Genomic DNA, 22,844 nt, shown 5'->3' with positions numbered 1-22,844 from the left:
ACTACAGAGCCGTAAGATCACTTAGAATAGTGGGCCTAATATATAATTCATGGCATCGAGAGCTAATTGATTTGTCCATGCCATAATTAAACGTCTGAAGAGTAGCCTACTACTTAGCCTAAGTTATACATACTCCGGTTCGACGTCGCTATTACCTTAAATAATCAATATCCTTTATATCAGTGGTCCTGTCATCATATTATTACTCAGCATCAATTGAATCCTGCGTCTTTTTGATATAGGCAATTTGTTTATGTCACATGAGATATTGTGACCGTTTTGTTCAAATCTAGTTCTGCTTACAAATACGGATGTGCAATCGGGAGACAAAAATAAGGACAGTGGCGTCCACCTAGACAGGTACACCGATACCCAATCTGTCATCCGATTCTGCTCCTGCGCAGTAACTAACACAGATGATTTATTTATTGCTGCGCAACGTAGCGCACGGAGAGACTGACGAGGACTTCAGCCAATCAGGGGCAGGGATGGCGGGATTGTGGGAGGGCGCCTTTTATCTCGACAGGGAAGGGAAGCGTTTCGCGATTCTGCGCTGGTCGTAAAATAACATAAATACCAGTTGAAGTAGCGTTGGTCGCGTCGTAGCAGTGAAACAATTATATATGCGACGTGCTTGTAAACCCTTTTACTAACTCTGTCTGTGTGACACAGCGGTAGGACGCCGAGCCCTGCCTGGAGGTAATAAGACCTCAACTTCCTGGTCCGAGGAGAACCAAACAACCTTCCGAGGCTCAGTCAGAGCTTCACAGAGCTTCAGCATGTCGCTGGCAGACCAGAGCCACCAGTTCTACCCCACTAGTGTCCAGGTCACGGTGCACCAGGCTCGCAATCTGCGCACTAAGGGCAAGAACGGGACCAATGATGCCTACGCCATCATCCAAGTGGCCAAAGACAAGTTCTCCACCTCGGTGGACGAGAGGTGCATCGCCGCGGTGTGGAAGGAGGAGGCTTCCTTCGAGCTGCCCCTGTTCCACCCCAACAACGCGGAGAGGTGCCGGCTGAACGTCATTGTGATGCACCGGGCCCAGGTGGGCCTGGACAAGTTCCTGGGCCAGGCCGTCATCAACCTTCTCAACCTCCAGGACCAGAAGCTCAGCAAGAAGACCGAGTGAGTTGTTGTCTTCTCCCCGTTTCAGAAACCCTTCCAGGCCTGCGCTTATGTTGGAAGACGTACGGTGGCTGGCATCGATGAAGTTTGATCTGAGGTTTTATAGTTTCCTTGGATTTGTAAACGTAACGTTCTGTGCTTCATTAGATAAGAAAAGTCCGGTAGGATCATGTTGAAAGACATCTGCTGATATACTTGCATTGCATGAGACCAGGAGGTCAGGACCCCCACTGTTTACATGAGGGTCGTGTGAGTCCTGAGGCCAGGGGGGATGACATTGACTGATTAGACTCAAGATAAAGTGTTATTTAGTCTCCTTCTAGCCAGCCGTAGGCCAGACATGATGAAAACAAAAAGCACTACCTAATTAATACATTGTTAATGTGACAATAACAATCGGTATCAACAGATACTCTGTGAATAACTAATAAGTGATTTTTATTACGATAGAGTACAATTTTAAAATAACTACACATTCCAAGTATATAAACATAAGTGTCTATAATTGTTTTCCTGTAAGCTTCTTTGATAGTCTTTTAAGCTGAAACAATAGAACCCTTTTAGGTAAATCTGGCGCTGGATGTTTTTTTAGGTGCTTTTTGAATTGCTTGTTACGTTGGGCAAAAGAATTCAAACAAACCAAACATTCAGATTGGTTTTTACATTACCATTTAAAGGCACCCAGTGCAACTTTCGAGGCTTAAAAATAAACATTCAATTTCTAGTCTTTTTTACACGTAGTAAGTTTCAATAACTCCATACCATTACATACCGACATTTAAGCAGCAAAGATGAGACGTCGTTGTGTGGTGAGAACTGATACAAAATCGATAACAACAACAATGCCGCCATTTTCTTTATTTTTTGTAACCTACAATAAATAAAGCAGGCTTCCAGTCAATGGAAAAATGGCTTCTCCCCACCGGCGATTGTTGTTGTTTACGATTTTCTATCAGTTCTCACCACACAACGACGTCTCATCTTTGCTCCTTGAATGCCGATATGTAATGGTATGGAGTTATTGAAACTTACTACGTGTAAAAAAGACTAGAAATTGAATGTTTATTTTTCATTGAATGTTTACATAAAGTTGCACTGGGTGCCTTTAACGTGTATTAATTACCGGTGAATGTAAATGGACCTGGGGCTTTTGACACCGACCATTTATTGTTAGGCTGACCTCCAGGAGAGCCTACAGACTGTGTAGATCTCCAAGCGGTCTGACAGAAATATGCGTGCGAGGCTGGAGCTTATCAGCCTCATAGTGGGAGACAAAACATTAGCACTGAGATAACAATCTGGCCAATTAAATCCCTTTTTTTTCTCTCTCTCTCTCTCTCTCTGATCTGCTGCGGATCGGTTCTACTGTAATCTTAAGAGGCTTCTCCAAACAATTCAATAGTTTGGGATTCGACAGTTAATTGTAATTGTATACATTTTTTCTTTGAAAAATTACACTTATTTTTAGTGTCGCACATTTTCCTTACCCCTCCCATCCAACAAATCAGGTCTGACATCCCGTCAGGGCGTTCACATGAGTGGAACGGAACGGCTGACAGAGTCATGATCATATGAAATAACACTGACGTGGCTCTGACGTGGGTTGGATCCACATGTTCATGGCATTGAATCTGTGCTGCTGCCAAACAAAGGAGCAAATCCAGGAATGACCTTGACGAAGACAAGCTGCCGAATGAGACGCACACAGCGCTGGGTGTGAGAACTGGTTACATTATCTCCCCTGTTCTGAGGCCCATTATCAGCCGGCCTGAGGGCAGTCCTTCAAATCCCAACCCAGCGCCAACCATTACCTCATCACCTGTGAATCATACGCTAGCTCTTATCTGGTGTTTACTCGGGGCATTTGTACAGGTCTGTGACGAAAGCTCATCGCAGCATATAGATTTTCCTTCGCTCTGGGTCACCTGGCTATCAGTCAGCTCTCTCTCTTTCTTTCTCTCTCTCTATTCCCCTCTGGTATTGCTGAAGCCAGGTATTATGTGTTAATGTTGTGCTTTTGTCTCCCAAGAAACGGGCAGTGTTGTGTCCCCTGATGTGGTGATGTGGTGTAAGCGAGTAGTAGAAGGTCTTTCTGCCACAGCACATCCCCCCTTTGTCCATGGCAACACAATGCTGCTAGAGATATCCACAATAGACGAGATGAGATCATATGAGCAAATGCTGTGGCGTGTTCCAGTAGAGGCAACCATTCACTCATGAAACGATTGCCTTTGCTGTTGCAGTTTCATGTTTCATGTTTTGTGTCGTGCTGCATATAGCCCCTTATTTGAGTCAGAGGACGGGGAGACAGAGTAAAGCAGCCCTTCACATTGTCCTCTTGTCGTTTTCCTACAAAATGAACTCATTTAGGTCGGTAATTCGGACAGAAGGTCAGTTATTATTGGGCCCATTGATGATTTATATTTTGGTGTGGAGCCAGACTGGTTTAGCTAAAAACCAATCATTGTTTCAGAGTTGAGCCAATGTTTTAGGAAAATCCTGCCAGAATTCAAAGTTTTTTTCTGGTGCCTGTGGTCTAATTTGCTTTGGGCAAGTTATCCAGTGTTTATTTTATGCTTTGCTCAAGTAATATTTTGAAATACGGGCCTTTACCTCAATAGGGAAATTGTAGTTGAATGGTTTCTTTTGAATGTTAGATATTGAGTTCAAGTAGATACAATTTAAAATGGGCTGAATGCATGGGCCTCATGTGGAACTCTTACGGGTTTACTACTATGTCCACTAGAACACAGGGAGACCCCAGACGAGGTGAAGAGGTGGAGGATTAAGGGTTTATTAGTTTTCTTGTGCCTGGCCCTGGCTCAGCCAAGGCTGTGTAAGTGGTCTCAGCGTTAGCCCGAGCAATACAAGCTGTTGTTGTTGGCCTGCGGGGTTATTATGAGAAAAGATAAAGAATGTCGAGTTGGGCTTCGCTCAGCCTTTATTGTGAGGCCTGCCCTCAGCTCTTCCAGCAGCTCTCCCCCATGTGTACCACATTTGTTTTGTGTAATGTTAAAGCAATGTTTCCTGTGTGTATTAATCATCTCCAGAATACTTGTTCCTGCTATTTCAACTGCTTGACATTATCTGTGCACTAAGGCGCTGCTCTCTGTTCGGAGTATGCAGGGGCAATTCGCTGTTTAGCTCTTAGCATTGTTCCTCTACTCTCACCTTTGTGAGTTTTAACCTTTCACCTCATCCATGGAAGGGAAGGCTTCTCATTCAGTCTGTACAACTAGAGGTTTGTCTCCTGTGCTTGAGAGGGAAAGTAACCGCCGAAGCAAAGAAAATGAATGTGGCATTGTTGCGTTGTGTCATATTTGACTCAATGATGTAGCACATTATCGCAACAGGAACTTATTGGAAGTTGCATGAAGGCATGACTAACTAACAGTTTCCTTGTTCGTAAAATGATGATGGTGTTTGGGCTGTTATGATCACAGGCCCTTTGCAGAGCACTTACATTACCCCTCCAAATAATTGAGGGATGCTGTGGTATTTGAAGAGCTGTAAAGCAGACTTGTGTGTGCGCTTTCTATTTATAGCCAAGTGCTGCCCCCTGGGGTTTAAATGCTCTTATTTTAATATATACTTTTTATTATTTATACACCATTAATAACAAGGGGTGATGTTATATATTAGCTGATGGAAAAAATATTGTGTATTCTCTATTATGTACCTAACATTATTCATTTTGTAAAGATTAGACCACATCAGTATTCACTGCATTGTGTGCGTCAATAGATTAATATATGTTAGAATATTGTTATTATAATGATACACATTTTGAAAAGAATCCATTGTCCCGGTTCTGTTCCAGCTGGTTCCCGCTCTTGGATAAATCTGGCAAGGACGACAAGGCCCGTGGAGAGGTCCTGCTGGACATCCAGTTCCTGAGGAACAACATGTCCGCCAGCATGTTTGACCTCTCCATGCAGGACAAGCCCCGCTCCCGCATCTCCAAGATCAAGGACAAGGTGCGCGGCAAGAAGAGGGACGGCTTCTCCGACTCGGCCTCCGCCATCGTGCCGCACGTGAGCAGCATCGTGTCGGACAGCGAGGGGGAGGCCGACGCCCAGTCGCTCAACCAGTTCCCTGGGGCCAAGAAGAAGTCCAAGCTCCAGAAACTCTTTGCTCCCAAAACGAACCTGCACAAGAACATCTCCCAGTCAATGTCCACCCTGGGCAGCCAGCCGTCCAAGGACTCATCTCTGAGCGGGAGCCGCTCCTCCGGCCTCAACGTGGACTCCCCCGAAGGTAAGCGCCCACTCTGCCTCCTCTTTGACACTAGCTCCTGCGTCTGCTCAGCTGTTGTGTGCTGTGTACACAATGACATGTCCCGTTTGTGTGCTCTGCTCCCGTAGGGAAGAAGAAATTCAAGTTCCTGGGCCACAAGCGCACAGGCAGCAACGACAGCAAGGCCTCCCAGGGGCCCTTCTCCCAGGGGCCCTTCTCCCTGCTGGGCCGGCACAAGCAGAGCGCCAGCGACGTCAACAGCGTGTGCATCAACGGCAGCCACGTTTACGCCGAGGAGGCGGAGCCTAAGACGGGCTCCACCCTCAGCCTGAACAGCTCCGGCAAGGGCTCCGTGGAGGACTTCCACACGCTCAACTCCCAGTACTCCATGGATTCCATCAAGGGCTCGTCAGCAGCGTCTTCCAGGCAGGAGGAGGTCCTGGAGCAAAGCAACCGGCAGGAGCAGGAGGGACAGGAGGAGGAGGAGGAGAGGCGGCAGGCAACCGAGAAACGTAGAGCAGAGGACCTGAGGCTAGCGCAGGGGGAGGAGGAGGAGAGAGGGAATCAGCAGTCCGAGGGCAGGAGGCTGCAGGAGCTGGAGGAGCAGCGGAGATACCGGGAGGAGCAGGAGAGGCGCCAGCGCTTGCTGGAGGAGGAGGAGGCGAGGAGGAGAAAGAAAATCATGGACGAGGAGGAAAGGCAGAGAGGCGAGGAACGCAGGATGCTGCAGGCCATGGACGAGGCGAAGAACGAGGAGGAGAATCGCCGGGAGGAGGCGCAGAAGGCGGAGGAGAAGAAGCGGCAGGACGAGGCGTCCATGAGCGAGAGGCTCTCCACTCTGTTCGGTATCAGCCGGAGGAAGGAGGAGAAGAAGGAGGAGGCTCAGCCTGAGAGAGAGGAGCCTGTGGCAGCTCGAGGTCTGGAGCTCCATGCCTCCCAGACCAGCAACCCCTTTGAAGAGATCTCCCTCAGCCCAGAGGCCCAGAACCCCTTTGAAGAAGCCCCCCCACCGAAGACGGTCCGCAGCCCCCAGACCCTCTCGGCGGGGGTCTTCCTCAACCGCACCGCCAAGGTCTCTGCGGTGAAGCCGAGGTGAGTTTCATTCTCTTGTTGTTCTCTTATTGTTTGGCTGGGATCAACAATCGATACCATTGTTCACAGCTTGAGTCAACACCGTGTTGACACTTTTGGTGGATTATTTTTGGTGGATGACGTAGAAACTTCTATAGCTACAACTTCTATAGTATCCTAATAAAAAAATAATAATGGGGGAAAGCAAAGCTATACTAATATAAAGATATCATATTTAGCTTTAAGTTGGTTCTGGTTTCATCGCTGCGCTGCTGTAGTGATGATTTTGAATTTGCATTCACTGGATCGTCTACATGAGGAAGTCAAGCGCCATGTGATATGCAAATGAACATTTTGCCAGAGTGCGAACGAGAGCGAACGCAAGAGAGCGAAAGAGAGCGAACGCGAAAGAGAGCGAACGCGAAAGAGAGCGAACTTGAGAGAGAGGGAGAGAGAGGTTGTTGGTTGTTATTTTGTGTTGCCTACTTCGTGATCATCTTGCTACGCTGAGCACATTTTGTCCAACCTGTTCATCCAGTTTGGCCGCTGTGCCGGTTGGTTTCTGCTGGAACTGGGCGTGTCATCTGCTGGTATGGAGTGCAACAGGTTTAGGCCTCTTCTCACTGGACTTACAGTGTGTGTGTGATCATTCAAGGGTTAGGGTCTAGTTATTTGGAAACCATTCCTTTCCATTGGATTATCATGGTAAGAGTGTGTGTTTTCCATTGTGATTACGTTATATCTGTTCTAGTTATGTTGCTGTTTGTGTTGTGCTGGATAGTGTTGTATTCGATTTGAAGGTTATCCGTCTTGTGACAAAGAGTCTTGAGCAACAAGCTAAAGGTGTTGTGGTTGACATCGCTAATGTATTACAACTAGATTATAATTGATAAGAAGGAAATAGTTGAGGAATTTATAGTTTTATTTGCTAAAGATTTTGAAACCATGTTTAAGATAAAATCAACCAAGAAAGGTTTTGGGTTGATTCAAATTATTGTGTTTGGTCAGAAATTGCACAACACACAATCTAGCAAAAGAAGCATGTATTGTCTTCTTGGCTGATTTTATTAAAATGTTACATTGTTTAGGAAAGACACCTAGAATATTTTGGAGTTTAAATTGTACAAAAAAATTGTTTTAGTTGATTTACCATAAGACTAAGAGAGTCTTGAATGACTTTAGATTGCTTAAAAAAAAGAAATTACCATGAGTAATTATTCTTGCCTCATTTACTAGTTGATTTGTCTTCAAATTACATTCAAGCTCAGTCAATTAGCTTGTGGAAAGATAGTTTTTCTTTGATACTGTTTTAGCTGAGACATTGATTCATGGGTAGTAACATGAGACAGGAGTGGCACGTGTTTACTTATTTATTGGTCACACTGAATGTGGGGACTTAGTTTAGACTTTCTGCCAGATCGTTTGAATGCCCTGAGCCATGCTCTTCAACTCTCCATACCTCTGAACCCACCTTCTGCAGCAGCCCGTTTGACATCGCTGGCCTTTTCGCTCTGCTGAGTCTGCACCATTCAATGAGCTGGACCACCGTCCTCCATGTCTGAGACGAAGAGGAGAGCCCCGGTGCCCCCCACCTACGCCACGCCCGCTGAAGCCCGCTCCCAGATGGAGAGGTCCCCCAGGAACTGGTCTGCCTCAGAGGGGCCGGTCCGGGCCATCGAGAACCCGGCATACATCGAGTCTGACGCATCAGCGCTGGGCAGAAGACCGGCGCTTCCCCTCCCGGACTATGAGACGCTGTTCCCCAAGAAGAGGCACGGGGTGCAGGGGCAGACGCGATGGGATCACCTCATCGCTGAGGTCAATCAGAAGACCAGGGACAGGCCCGAGGGCTTCCTCGGTGAGGAGATGAGCGTGGACGGTCCAGAGGAGAAGAGACCGGATCGGCAGCACAGACCGCCGTCTCGGACCAGGCAGAGCGACGGTGAAGGGCAGAGGCCGGCCGACCGCGTTCCTCAACCTCAGGTTCATGAGGCTAAACCCGTTTCATCCAAGAAGATGTCTCCGCCGCCTAAACCCGAAACAGCTCCACTCCAAAGACCCACCGTAGACTACAGTCCAAAACAACGGCAGAGCCCTGCAAACGCCCACACGGCTGGGCAGAGGCCAAACGCGTCGGCATTGCCAGGGTTTGTTGGCACTCAAACACCGAGCAGAGAAGTCCCCTTAGGAAGGGGGAGGGAGGGTGTTGGGAGAGAAGTGTCAGCAGTTGCTATTGAAGGGCGAACTCTTCAGCCCGCGGTGGTGCCCAATATACCCAGCCAAACGGCTCGGGATGTAAAGACAGAGCTGGCCGTCAAAGAGGTGCCCACAGCCAGACCCAGGCAAAAGGTTGTCAGCATGGAAGGAGAAAAGCAAGCAGATGTGCGAGCAACAGATTCTCTGAAAAGCAACAATCCATCATCCAACCAAATGGACAAGAAGTTGAAGGAAGGCGAGGCATTCCTCAGAAGAGAGCTTGTATCCAAAGATTTGTGGGCGAAATCTGAGCAAAACGCCAATGCAGATCATCTTTTTACAGGCAAGGTACAAGAAGAGGCAAAACTGGAAGATAAGGGAATGACTGCAGACGATTTTGATCAACTTTTTGCTGCAGAAAATCAAAGTGATCCCTTTGACAGATTTTATGATGGTGACTCTGAAAAAACTCATCAGCAGTTTGAAAGAAAATTCATGGACTTGAATCAACCAAATCCTTCTTTAAAAAAACGGCTTTCCCAGAGAGGTAAAGCGACGCTTGCAACACACCCTCCATCCAGCAACGTAAATGTCAAACAGGAGCCTACGTTTCATGCGGACGCCACCACACCCATTGCTGTGGAAAGGCTCGCGTCCAGAGAGACCGGGATGACCCCTCCGCTCGCCTCAAACGGAGCAGAATGGACTGAGAATCCTCTTGCGGAAGACCCATTTGGGACGGACCCGTTTGCGGGAGATTCCTTCAGATCTTCCGATCCCCACAGGCCGTCTTTGGATGAGTCCGGGTCCGAGGCAGAAGGGTCGTCTGGGGGGAGGAATCTCTTGCGAGCCTGGGTCTCGCCCGCCGAGGGTCAGTCTGCCGGTGCACAGAGTGTCATTGTTAGCGGGCCAGCTTCATCTTTTCGCAGGTGAGATGGGCCTCACATATTGCCTTTTGAGGACATGGCACGGTTATGGTCAGCTGATGAGGCCTGATTGGCTGGTTGATTTGATTTTTGTTTGGATTTTCTCTCTGTGACTGTGCTCGTATGTATGGATTTATTTCTGGGCTGGTCTCTCGAGGTGATGGTTGATTGTGTTTTGGTTTCGTTGGGAAGAGAAGGCGGTCTTTAGTTAATCTTTGAAACGTCTTTTTTTTGTCTTTTTTTTTCTACTTGCACGTGCTTTGTTATAGTGTTTGGTCCTGCCTCTGTCCTGTTGTCAAAGCCCTCTCTGTCGTCTTATCTCTTTCAAGCTCCTTTTCTGATGTTGTTCCCCATCTCTTTGACAGGCCTCATCCTGTGAAGCCCATGAGCTCAGCTGAAAACCAGTTCCCCTCTAGCTCCCCAGCTGTGAAGGACATCAGGATCCTTGACACCAAAGCCGCCCACATCAAGGTACCGTCTGCTTCCCGAGAGTCGAGGGTTCTTATTCCCAAACGCGTTGGCAGTTACTTTGTAAATTCAGCCCCACCAAAGTTCCAAAGGGCCGCACTCTGTCGGTCGCTCTCACAGAACAGACGGCAATTTCTTACACTTTAGAAGGCTAATATGAAGCGGCTGCACACATTAAATATTCATTTTTTTAATGCAAACAAGTGACTCGATGGGAAGTCCTTTCAGAGTTCATCGCCGATGGTGTGTGCATGTGAAAACATTCAATGATTTACAATGCAAATACTGCTGCAGTGGACATCCACCGGGAAGGCTGTATAAATGAAATGCTACAGCCACGCTCTACCGTCCTTCTTAATAAGAAATTCACCTTCTCTCCACCCCCAAGGCGGAGGTCCTGGCGGAGGGCGCCGGAGCCTACACCCAGCTCACCCAGGAGGAGCTCATCACGCTGGTGGTGAAGCAGCAGCTTGAGCTGACCAAGAGGAAGAACAAGATCGCGGAGCTGGAGGAGTACATCGACAACCTGCTGGTCCGCGTGATCGACGAGAAGCCAAGCATCCTGCTGGGGATCAGCTCCAGCAAGCCAGCGTAGGAGAGGGGGAGAGCCGACCCGTACTGAAAGCCTCCTTCTCTTTGTGCTGCACTGTGCGGCAGTCGGTGTTCCCTGTTGGCAACACAATCTATGACGATGAAGGACTTTCATTCGCCTAGAGCAAATGCACTTTCTTTAGTCTCTGGGTTCAGATAACGATGTAATATCGGTCTGACACGGCTGGACGGTTTTTAAGCAAATGGATAATCACAAGTCATTAGTCCGCAGCGATCAACGATATATTCTAGTTTAGAGGGCGTTCGACCCTATGCTACAGAGTCCTTTAATCAAATAATAGATAAAAGTGATTTCCACACTCACTCTGGCTTCGTTTGCCACATCTCCCAGAGAAAAACAATCATTATGGTCCCTGCTGACTTCTCTGCTACGAGTCATTACAGCCGGTCAGTTTCCTGGCTTCATTGCACCGATATCCTGTAGCCAACACACAACACCACACGCCTTATTGTTTGGTCTTCCAGTGGACTCAGGAGATGCTTTTTAGAAGGCTAATATGTAGCTCAGATGCTGTATAATTGTATCTGAATCATGACCCTTGATATATATTTTTCAACGTCTAAAGAATAATTATGTCATTACAAAACTGCAATCTCAATGGTAGAGTGCCGTAAATACTGTTGGTTAGGTGGACGATGCTGAGCCAAAAAGGCTCTGTAAAGAACCCATGCAGCCCTAGTCTTATTACTTGGATAGCTTTGTTGGGCTTTTTTTTTCTTAACCAAAGTCCAGGTTTCTTATACCAAATATCTGTGAACCTTCTCGTGCTTCTTAATTTTGTAATCAGTTACATTTTGTTCTAAAAAGTTGAATAACACTGTGCCTATTTCTGCAGTATAGTTGTCATTCAGAAAGTCAGCAATAACAAGGTAGGCTGCTAGTGGCAGCCCTTTATTCATGATTTGTTCCATGGACATTAATGTGATATGAATATATATATATATATGATTCTATATTAATCATTTTATCAGTCCACTTATGCTATTTAATCCCTTCAGCACACTATATTTTTTTCTACTATAAAATATGTTTGCATCTCCTAAGCACATATATTTATGCAATGATGAGTGATGGCACAGTTTGTTGTAAATATTGATGAGAGATTAATAAAAAGACCAAGAAAGGAAAGAAACAGAATTGGATAAAGGAAAGATAATCGGCTTGTTTATTCTATGCATTGTTAAAGTGTAATATCCAGCGAGGCCTTTTGAATGTAACCTCCAACACACTAAATAACACGTAATCACGTGACTGTCTTTTGTTTAGTAATGTTAGAGCAATAATTGCTAACAATAATGTACGTTGATGTTGATATTGGATTGTGCCTTCAAATAAAGTGTTACTCTTGCCTTACAAGTGGATCATAGTTGAGTACAGGCCTCTGTGTACCTTAATGACAAATCAAACTGAATTGAATCTATGAATCTTGAAAGTATGTCTGTGTGAAAAGCAGCTCAGTGGTTCAATCTTTACATGGGGATATTGTGTATTTTGTGGTCTCCTACAAATCTTTTATTTTATCAAAAAGTTAGCAATTTTAATGTCAGTCTCAACATCTCATATGTTATAAGTAAGATCAAATCTGTACTTACTAATCATTTAACCTCCAATGAAACATTTCTCTGGAAACAGCTGCAAATATGAGATCTCTTGGATAGGTTTCAGTCATCTTTGAGATTTTAATTACACGGTCGTGTATCTCCACCATAATGGTTATGACTTTCGCTGATCAATTATGTTCCAGGGTTATGCAAATAATTGTTTGCCCTTAGCCGTAGGACCTCAAGCCCTTGAGTCTGCTAGTCTGTGCAATTGACGAAAAACACTGAATATTAAGGGAAACGATGCGATGTGATCCCACATGCTTCAGGGGAATGATAGTTGACCGTATGCATGCACAATAATCATTAGAATAATAAATCACGATTGATGATTTGCAATTGCAGGCCTCATTCTTAATGATAACCAGTGTGACTTTTCTACTCCCTAGAGACAGAAACGAGTAAAATGGATACTGAATGTGTATCATTAATGTTTATATTGCAGTTATTTGTTGGTCAGTTACTCAAACTGTTGGAGTGTGTGTGGATGATGCACACTGATTACTCAATGTGCTACAGGTGTGCAGCATAGAATATGCTACTAATGCTTCTTATACCAAGTAGCGATACATGCATCTTGTTGCAATTTGGACCAAGAGAATAACAATTGCAATGTATTTTAATCTTAGCACATAAATAAAGTAAAGAAAGAGTTGTACGAAGAGTGAACATACTATGCATTACATTGTATTGAATACACTTTCATCGACATACAAAAAACGTTTAATTTACACAAGGAGAAGTAAGACTGAAACCTCCTCAAGCCTCTGTTAGGCAACGTAGTTTTGCATTGGGCTGCCCTTTACCCTAACACAACCTCGGTCATCGGAAATCTTTTTTATCACAGAATAAATATCAATAATCTTAAAAGGCAAACAAAGCAAGGCGAAAGGCCGCTCCGTCCAGGACCACGCCCCCTCCCAGGACCACGCCCCCTCCCAGGACCACGCCCCCTCCCAGGACCATGCCTGCCTACCAGGACCACGGCCCCTCCCAGAACCATGCCTCTCCTCCCAGGACCACGCCTCTCCTCCCAGGACAACACCCCCTTCCCATGACCACGCCCCCCTCCCAGGACCACATCCCACCTCGCAGAACCACACCTCTCCTCCCAGGACCACGCCTCTCCTCCCAGGACCACACCCCCTTCCCATGACCACGCCCCCCTCCCAGGACCACATCCCACCTCCCAGAACCACACCTCTCCTCCCAGGACCACGCCTCTCCTCCCAGGACCACACCCCCTTCCCATGACCACGCCCCCCTCCCAGGACCACATCCCACCTCCCAGGAACATGCCTCCCCTTACAGGACCACGCCCCCCCTCACAGGACCACGCTGGCCGTGGCGCAGTGGTTGGCGGGGATGCCGATGCGGTGGCGGCAGGTGAACATCTTGCGGAGCTCGGCGCGGAAGCGGTCGTGCAGCCAGGCGTACAGGAAGGGGTTGCAGCAGGACGAGCTCATGGCGCACAGGTGGCACAGCAGCTGGATGAGCAGGAAGTAGCGCTTGTCTATCAGGTCGATGTCGATGTCCCGCAGCACGTTGAACACGCTGATGGGCATCCAGCAGAAGCCGAAGGCCGCCACCACCAGGCTCACCAGCCGGAAGGTCTTGCGCTTGCGCACCCGCTGGGCCTCGGCCTGGCTCTGAGTCCGGTGGCCCGGCACCACGCAGTTGCGCAGCTTGACGGAGATGCAGAGGTAGGAGATACACAGGGCGGACAGCGGGAGCACGTAGGTGACGAAGAGTGTGCTGTAGGCGTACGCCAGCCTCTCCCGCTTCTTGCCCATCCAGAACTCCTCGCAGATGATGAAGCCCTCGTGCTTGAACTCCACGTGGTAGGTGTGGGCCACGGCCGGCGCCACCAGCCCGCAGGACAGCAGCCACATGCCGCAGAGCAGGTAGGTGCACGCCATGATGGACAGCCGCTTCTTCAGGGGATGCACTGTGGCGTAGTATCTGCCAAGCAAAGAGGTCATATGCTTCACGTTTAGGATTTACTGGGTTAACCTTTCATACTAGGGAGCATTTGATTTGCTTGAGCAAGATAGAAGAACGACGGAAGTGTTGTTCAAGGTCTGTCACGGATGGCTTCAATACAAGTTAACAAAAATGCCTGACTGCAGTGTCACTGATTAACTGTCTCACCTGTCCACCCCGATGGCCGTGAGGGTGAAGACGGACACGTATACGGTGACGGGCTGGATGAGGTACACCAGGTAGCACATGAAGCGTCCGAACACCCAGCCGCGCGGGTTGAAGGCATAGGCCAGCGTGAAGGGCACGCAGGTGGCGCACATCAGCATGTCCGAGAAGGCCAGGTTTCCGATGAAGAAGTTGGTGGCGTTGTGCATCTTGCGGGTGCGGCAGATGACGTAGAGGAGCAGGTAGTTGCCGAACACGCCCACAAGGACCACCAGGGCGTAGCAGGGGATGATGAGAGGCTTGAAGGACTGCAGCAGCTCCACCCCAACGAACTGGGAGCTGCGTGTGGAGGAGCCGTTCTGGAGCTCCGACACCTGGCTGGTGTTGGCCTCCACCATGCAACCCGCGCAGGAAGGGGTGGGCTCTCCAGGCCAGGTGCTGCCGGTGCCTTCCATGGGCCAGGCTCCGACGGCGGCGCTCTAGAAGGAAGCTGGATGGATGGGAAGCACGGTTATACCAGGGGCTCTACATACTACTACTACTACTACTACTAGTACTATTGCTACTACTACTTCTACTACATTTACATTTTTGGCATTTAGCAGATGCTTTATCCAAAAAGAATTACAATTTGTCAGAAGAAAGAGAAACAATATATTGCTGTTGGCACAGTAAGGATGTCTATAGAACCAAGTGCCAAGCACTTACAATTGCTAGATTAACCAATCCCTGTATACAACAAAAAAAATAACTAGGATAAGATGCTACAGGATGTTAAGTACTATTTTTAAGTGCAAGGACGTACAACATACAATAAGTTCTTAAGGGGGCAGGGGGGGTAGGGGGGTACTACTAGTACCCCTACTAATAGTACTACCACTATTACTACTACTACTACATTACTACAAATTGCACTGATATTCCATGACTAGGCTAGTGTGACATTCTTGCAAGTCTCTTTGGTTCTATTTGTATGCATTTGGTTTCATCCCTGCTTTCTATTCAGCATTACATCCAAAGAAGAACCCATGTTAAACAGTTTCTGTGACTTAAGGCTTATTGATATGCAGCGCCATGCCTGGAACCCTAGGGGGCACTGAGGGTATAAATAGGGGAGACGGTTTTCATTTTTACACCTCTGGTTGTCATGTTCGTTGGAAAGCTATCCTGAGCGGCTTCTAAAGAACTTAAGGTGGAGTAATAGGATTCTAACTTTTGCCAATATTCTGCATTCAAATCTGTTTATTATTAATGAAACATTAGCAACAAATTTATTTAAAGGGAACTTTGTTTGCTCCACTACAAGAATCTCAGGCCTTCCTTGTTTCTGTGCGTTTGCCCTGAGAGTGTTCAGGACAGACATCTAAAAGAAAAAGTAGCTTTAAATGGCTTTCACATTTACTGCATTTAATTGAACTTTACTGGTGTAACGAAGTCCAGGCTACACACAGCACCTAGTGGACGTCTATTGGTCTCCTCCAGACAAGGACTCAGGATGGTGGTGTTGAGAGACCGGTGAATTGTAAAGGTTTGTTGAGAATGATTCATGATTTAGTGAATCTCTCTCAGAGTGTGTGCGGTGATGGCTGGTTTACCCAGTGCACACTGATTACTCAATGTGCTACAGGTGTGCAGACTCATCCAGCCCGAGAGTCCAATTAGACTCGGCCAGGTGAGGTTGCCTAACCCAGCAGTCATCCACACGCTCTCCCAAACTGGATTAATAATTGAATTGCGTACTGTTAAAGATATGAAATACCGCATTGCATACTGCATTGCGTACTGTTAAAGATATTAAATTAAATGCCACCAGGTGTTGGTGTGATTAGCCACTACAAACCCTTGGAAAATCTACCCTTTTCTGTGTATTAGTGACATCACAAGTGGGCGTGTCCACCTAGATGTATGATTGATAGATCAGTCTACCAGCCTACCCAGTGGACTGTAGCAAATGTTACTTATCTATCCATCATACATCTAGGTGGACACGCCAACTTGTGATGTCACTCAAACACGGGAAGAGGCTGATTCTGAAGCCATTTTGCCACACATGGTATGTCACCCCTTTAAATTTAGACTTAACTTCATTAGTATTCCAACATGTGAATTAGCAACTAATCCACTGTTATCGCATGGTTTTGATTTGTGAAACATTATTATCTTTAGTTAATAGGTTATTATTAATAGCCTGCAATAGAGTAGCGAAGTTACGCCCCTTCCGGTAGAGCCCATGGGACCTATGAGATCAAATAATATGTATGGGTTTCAATGGAGAGAAAGTAATTATCTTCTGGTCCCAGTCTTTCTATGCCCCGGATTTCACATATGTTTGTTGATTTTAAATGATAATTTTTTCATGTCAAGAGTTTGGCCGTTTATTGTGCAATTGTTCAGTTAAAGGCTGCAGAGAAAACACAGTGAGAAGACTACATGTCTCGTATGTGCCGTCACACACCCTGCGACTGGTGTGGACAAGACCGACAATCTCCCCATCGGCATAACTGAAACTCTCCACATGCCCCAACTTATAATGGTTTTCACCTCTTTTGATTATTTTATCCTCCCCTTGGAAAAAAACATTATCAAACTTCACGAAAATGTTTAGTTTTCTTTGCATGAAAAATTATCATTTAAATCCACAAACAACATATGTGTAATCCGGGACATATAAAGACTGGGACCAGAAAACAATTACTTTCTCTCCATTGAAACCATTCATATTTTTCGATCTCATAGGTCCCATGGGCTCTACCGGAAGAGGCGTGTGACTTTGGCCATGGTCCCTTAGGATGTTGTTTCTTTTGGGACATGTGTTGTTGTATTTGTTTTTCTCCTTATCCTTGACTTTTGCCCCCCGCTCCTCGCCAGTCCCAGGTCCTGCCCCTCTCCTTCCACACGACCCCTCAGAGGCCTGGTTGATGTCGTCTTTCTCTGACTTCTTTGACATTATATTTCCTTTTTTGTATGGACTTTGTATACTCGCAGTAATAGTATGACCTTTTGCTAGGTTAGCTTTTATCCATCCATTTTATCCAATGTCCTCTAGACGCAGACCTTAGGAGGATTCTTCCCTCCTACACACAGGTCGGTGTTGACTTTGCTTATGAATAAGTTCTGCTGTGGGCTGGAAAGGAGCGAGGCCTTCTTATTATTAGGAGAAACTAGATGTTGTAGTTTTCAAATGCAAAAAGGGTTTGTGAAGCACTCATAGCGAACTCAAAAAGCACTATGACCTTACTTATTTTGAATTTAAATGAATTGCCTTGAAAATTAGCTCTTCCGTCCAAACGCAATTCAATGCGGTCGATGAAGGCTGGCCTCGAAGCCTCCGTATAGGCGATTATCCGATAAACAGATAACAAAGCAACCATGCAGAGGATCTGTAAGGATCGTGTCCGATCTTCCTTCACACACTGAAAAAAGGCTGAATATGCTCCCCATGCCCTACCAACGATGGGTGTGAGAGGGAAAGGCTGAGGAATTAGAAGTGCGCTTTCTGCCCCTTAATTACAATACGTTCCTCTAAATTACGGTTTAAAAAAAGGTTTGGACTGCTGGACTTATGTTTCAACCTTCTGCTCATGAGCATTTAACGAGGTCATAATATTTATAACCTCGTCGTAGGCTACTTGGGCTGATTGATAAAACATCAGTTTGGATTATGCGCACTTATCTTAAGATGATTTAAATAGGCATAATGGATGTATTCAGCATGGCTAATAGCGCAATTAATTATAATAGGAAACGCTTCATTCCGACCCAATCGAAATGAATAATATCGATAAAGGATCGATGGAGGCGAATAATCAAATTCATCACGCTGCATAAGACGAGACGCAGTGAAGTTAAACAAACGTTTAAACACAGCTTTAAACATGGTTACTCCGACACAAAGAATGGAAAAGTGTTCCTCACCTAGTCTGTGTTCCAATCCTCTTAGGTCTAGACGCGAACAGACGAGCGGTTCTCGCTGAACGAAAACCTTCCAAGTTCTCGCATCAGGAACGGTGCGCACAGGCACGTCTGTTCACTCCATCAGTGATCATGAAACCAGACAACACTAAAGCCCTGGGTAGAGATGCTGTTTGTTCCGCCTCACTTCAGCATCAGCAGCATCATCCCTGAACAGCCACCGGGAGCTGTGCGTATACGCCAGACTATCAACAGGTGCTGTTCTCCGTCCAGGTCCTCTGAAGGTACAGCCTACTTATAATAGCCTACTGGTCAATCGAGCTTCGGAAAAGCACAACTTATGTCAAGGCAATTACTCTGTGATATCTGGTGTCCCCGGTTGTCAAAGGCATGGATCGCTCTATCCTATAAATTAACTTGTTTGGACAGGTTCCCTTTCTCCTTCTGCAGAAGCGGTTAATAGATCAGAGGGAATAAGATGACTATTTGCCTGGACGCAGTGGATTTCCCTTTGGCCCATGATTCCATGAGGTTTGACCGACAGATACTGGCTTGGTTTGCAAATCGAAATCACACCGAGAAAATCTATAAATGATCAACTTAGAGTGGTCTAAAGGGTATTTGCATACAGGCTGTGGTGTTTGTGGTACAAAAGGTCCCACTGCATCCAATGCACCTTGGTGTGATGCAGCGAAGCTATTCAATGTGTTCCTTACCTTACACCTCAAATAATGTGTGTGGTAATGTAACCAGAATGCATGTGTTTGTTTAAATGACTTATTACAACATGTTGTTAGACTACTCACTGAGCCATTATCTTCTCTCTAAGCAAAGTGCCATGTCTGAACATCATGTATTCCTGTCTCCTGACGCGTTGCCAGTTTCTGTTCTGGAGAGCAGAATGGCTCTCCTTAAGTGGCAGACTCCTCCATCGCCGGCTCTCAGTCCATCTCAAGAAGACAAACAGACAGCCGCGAAATGTTTGTTCCTATCCCCTCCGTCGCTGTACATGGCAACCATTGACTTGTGTTGTAATGAACATGGTGGTTCAGCAAAAGCAGCCCTTGATTAAATGGTAGATCCAAGCCTGCCCTGATATTTATATTATCATATATAATAATCTTCCCCATGCGGGTTTCTGAAGTAGTCATGTGAGAATGTATAAGTTCCAAGATGAACCAAACGGTACCATATAGTTACTACTTCACAATCAATTGATGATGCTGTGTTGATCTGACTATAGCACACCTTCGCCCCAAGCCCCCCCCACTCCATCTCGAGCCAACAATAAATAATTGTAAACAGACAGATTGTTACTTTTTTCCACAAACTGTCAAAATCGGAAAATGGATCACCATCTGTTTGTGTGACCTTATGTGACAGTATATGGAATGACATGACATCATCCCATGTAGTAGTAGTGTATCTATGTCATCATGTGTCATAGATACAAATTTAGATCACCAACTATAAATCCTTCATATTTCTTGGAAAAGTTGTAAAAAAAAAAATCATATTAACGTCTGCAGATTCTAAGGTCCATGATTACATCTTTTAACCATAAATGAAGTTGTTAATTGTAAGGGGATTATGATTATTTTATTAAGTACATTTGATTAATTAGCATTGCCGTTTTTCCCCCCAGAAGTTATGAAGTCATTTTTGCATAGTAATATTCATATTGTAGTTGGAAAGATTTTCTTGTATAACTGTCTGTGTGCCATATAATTTATTCATAATTTACCAATTCCTCTCCTGTTTCCTCACGTTTGTCATTACTTTATTAATTTGTTCGCTATCCAGAAGCCACTTCACTGCATTAATGGACAAAATCAAAGGTTGAATATCCTACTCTCATATATTCATAAGGCTTAGAAGATAAGAGTAAGTAGAATTAGACGCTTTAAAATCAGACGTTGATTCCAGGGATGCCCATTTGTAAATTGATATTCTCTGTGAGGATTGTTCCCACTGTAGAATAAGATAACAGATAAACAATAATTAATACATTTATTGCATTTATATAGTTTTTCTAGACCCAAAGCACTTTACATAGTGGGTGTGTGTGTGTGTGTGTGTGTGTATCTGGATTCAGACTACTGGAGATTTAAATATTCAATATGAATGTAATACTTTTCTCTAGAAACCAACATTTCTAACACAACATGGGGCAGTGACATTTTGTTTCATAATGGATGATGTGAACAAAAGAAGACTTTTTTTTTTTAATACTTGAAGTACCTCTGAACGCAGACACACTCTCACCCTGGCACTCACTAGCAAATAGCCGGAGAAGGTTGTGGGGCACGTTAGGGCATGTACATGTATACAATCATTCCCCCAGGATGAGTGTCCTATTGTCGGATAGATGTATATTCAATACAATCATCTCCCCCAGGATGAGTGTCCTATTCTCAGATAGATGTATATTGAATGCTTGTATGGGACTTTATATATGGGAGTCCATGTACATGGATACAATCATCTCCCCCAGGATGAGTGTCCTATTCTCAGATAGATGTATATTGAATGCTTGTATGGGAGTACATGTACATGTATACAATCATCTCCCCCAGGTTGGGTGTGCTATTCTCGAATAGATTTAGAGAGTTTGTCTGTGTGGGTCTTTGTATAAGTAAATGGAACTGTATACAAAATATAGAATCCTCTCCCCCCAGGTTAAGTACGCTATTCTCGGCTTGATGAAGAGTGTTTGCCTGTATGTGTTTTCTACGTGCACATGGGACTGTGAGATAGATACAATCATCTCCTCCAGGTTGGGTGTGCTATTCTCGAATAGATTTAGAGAGTTTGTCTGTGTGGGTCTTTGTATAAGTAAATGGGACTGTATACAAAATATAGAATCCTCTCCCCCCGACTGGTCGCTCCTGTCCTCAGCTGTCAGACCAGCGTTGTGTCTCTCGCTTGCTGGCTCTGGGCCGGCAGGTCAGAGGGATGGAGGGGGGGGGGGGGGGGGCTTTAAATGATATTGACATTAGCTTTGAAGGAATCAGTAAAACAAATGATTGCCAATGACTTCCAGAGGAATAGTTGGATGCATGCTTCCATGGCAACTCATCAGGCCGTCTGCTCCGTGGCTGATGTGCGTCCCTCTGATGGTCGGGGAGAGATGAGGGGGAGAGGCTGCCGTCACAGTATCGGTGTTAAAGGAAACCATTGGCCCCAACCCATGCCAGCCATGGGTTTTCTGAACAGTGCTTGATCTATTGTGAATGCCAGACTGTCCCTCTCAGACATGTACAACGATTGGCTCGTGGATGTTACCCTGAGCGATGGTTTTTGGGGTTGTTTTTTATTGATTCCGGTTCTACGTATATGTATATGAAGTCTGGAATATTTTGTCGTGGGGTTGACTTTCTATTAATTTGAATACCTGATAATCTGGTGCCTAATGCCATTTATGTTTGATATAGATTGTAACTGTAATTTCATCATTCATAGATCAAGCACGACTGCTTCTGGAGACCCATTTCTGTAAACAAAAGGTTTGGGGCATAATAGTTACAGTGCTCTGGCTGTGACATTTATCAGCCTTAATGTTTCCCTGAAATTAAATAAATAACATGAAATAATACGAGGTGGCCCATTCCCTCCATTAAACATCCATTTCAGTCCTTTCTCTCTGCACTAGACAGAAGTGCAATTCAGACAGTGTCCAGTCTGCATGGAGCATGGTTTTGTAAACGTGCAATTGAAAAGAAATACAACACATCCCCTCTGCTAGACTGAAAACTAACAAAAGATATGCATCAGTATTCTTAAAGCCTTCATTTTTACAATGTTGAAAATACTTTTTGAAAATACATCTAGGAATTGACAAGGGATTTCAGGGCCCATGCTGACTTTTTGATTTACACTTTCTATATCCATAAGAAGGGCGCCTTAAAAGCAGGCATGTCGAGGTGTGTGACGTAGCCGCGGTGTATGGCGTAGGTTTTTCGTGATGGAGGTGACTGCGACATGTCTGTGTCTGAATCACTTCCCAGCAGCACACTGGCCCTCATTGCTCTCTATTGGGATTTATTTGCCCCAGTAAATCGGTGTTGTCTTAGGGGGATAGCCACTGCGATCTGCAATGTACACAAGACCTTTGTCAAACCTAATACATGCCAGGTTCTTCCTGGTGGGTGATGTATGCTGGGGAGCATCTCTGCTGATATAGTCGTACTGGAACATAACATCTTGCAATATATAATTCAATAGATAGAAAATACTTTCTATTTTAAAAGTCTACCTGTGAGCATTGTCTTAAAAAATATATATATATATATATATATATATATATATATATATATAAAAAAATGAAAAAACACAGGATTGTGCTGTTCCCCAACAGGTTTTATTAAGTATATATAGACTATCGTATGAAGAAGACATATAAACAAAATACCTTCCATCATTCCTATAAAGAAATATTTCGTAAGTGTTTCACAGAGATAATTACAGTGTTTAACTGCCATCTACGCCAATTTGTTCTTGAACGTACTTCACAAAAATAAAATACGCTATACATCATACCTCCA

At 45.3% G+C, this 22,844-nt stretch overlaps 2 protein-coding genes and 1 long non-coding RNA gene across 6 annotated transcripts; 2 read left to right on the top strand and 1 right to left on the bottom strand.

Moving 5' to 3' along the window:
• The first annotated feature begins 458 nt into the window (after nt 1-458).
• rab11fip1a (RAB11 family interacting protein 1 (class I) a) lies at nt 459-11,998 on the top strand. 4 transcript variants are annotated; one of them, XM_060054912.1, is made up of 5 exons: nt 459-1,129; nt 4,950-5,386; nt 5,494-6,457; nt 9,924-10,029; nt 10,415-11,998. In XM_060054912.1, exons 1-5 carry the CDS (start codon nt 780-782, stop codon nt 10,619-10,621), a joined length of 2,064 nt encoding a protein of 687 aa, XP_059910895.1. In that variant the 5' UTR covers nt 459-779; the 3' UTR covers nt 10,622-11,998. The 4 variants fall into 4 exon arrangements, with proteins under 4 accessions (XP_059910895.1, XP_059910897.1, XP_059910898.1 ...); XM_060054914.1 differs by lacking the exons at nt 459-1,129; nt 4,950-5,386; nt 5,494-6,457 and adding exons at nt 6,480-7,141; nt 7,917-9,561; XM_060054915.1 differs by lacking the exons at nt 459-1,129; nt 4,950-5,386; nt 5,494-6,457 and adding exons at nt 6,480-7,141; nt 7,854-9,561.
• Nucleotides 11,999-13,441: 1,443 nt separating this feature from the next.
• On the bottom strand, nt 13,442-19,476 carry prlhr2a (prolactin releasing hormone receptor 2a). Its single transcript, XM_060054905.1, has 3 exons — nt 18,304-19,476; nt 14,392-14,878; nt 13,442-14,202 (listed from the first exon to the last, which is right to left on the bottom strand). Exons 2-3 carry the CDS (start codon nt 14,841-14,843, stop codon nt 13,566-13,568), a joined length of 1,089 nt encoding a protein of 362 aa, XP_059910888.1. The 5' UTR covers nt 14,844-14,878; nt 18,304-19,476; the 3' UTR covers nt 13,442-13,565.
• LOC132459981 (uncharacterized) lies at nt 14,901-17,367 on the top strand. The gene is made up of 3 exons (XR_009526324.1): nt 14,901-15,580; nt 16,370-16,441; nt 17,257-17,367. It is a non-coding gene; the product is annotated as an uncharacterized LOC132459981 (long non-coding RNA).
• Nucleotides 19,477-22,844: the final 3,368 nt, after the last annotated feature.

Source organism: Gadus macrocephalus, chromosome 6, assembly GCF_031168955.1.
Source record: "Gadus macrocephalus chromosome 6, ASM3116895v1".
In the NCBI taxonomy this organism is placed as follows: domain Eukaryota; kingdom Metazoa; phylum Chordata; class Actinopteri; order Gadiformes; family Gadidae; genus Gadus; species Gadus macrocephalus.
The sequence above is the reverse complement of the archived record's forward strand: the minus strand, read 5'-3'. Positions and strand labels throughout refer to the sequence as shown.

Excerpts from the sequence above, each read along its gene's own strand:
- rab11fip1a (XM_060054912.1), top strand. The coding sequence starts at position 780 with ATGTCGCTGGCAGACCAGAGCCACCAGTTCTACCCCACTAGTGTCCAG. Across the intron at positions 5,387-5,493 it reads CAACGTGGACTCCCCCGAAG|GGAAGAAGAAATTCAAGTTC; the intron begins GTAAGCGCCCAC and ends CTGCTCCCGTAG. Across the intron at positions 10,030-10,414 it reads CCAAAGCCGCCCACATCAAG|GCGGAGGTCCTGGCGGAGGG; the intron begins GTACCGTCTGCT and ends TCCACCCCCAAG.
- prlhr2a (XM_060054905.1), bottom strand. The coding sequence starts at position 14,843 with ATGGAAGGCACCGGCAGCACCTGGCCTGGAGAGCCCACCCCTTCCTGC. Across the intron at positions 14,203-14,391 it reads ACGGCCATCGGGGTGGACAG|ATACTACGCCACAGTGCATC; the intron begins GTGAGACAGTTA and ends TTTGCTTGGCAG.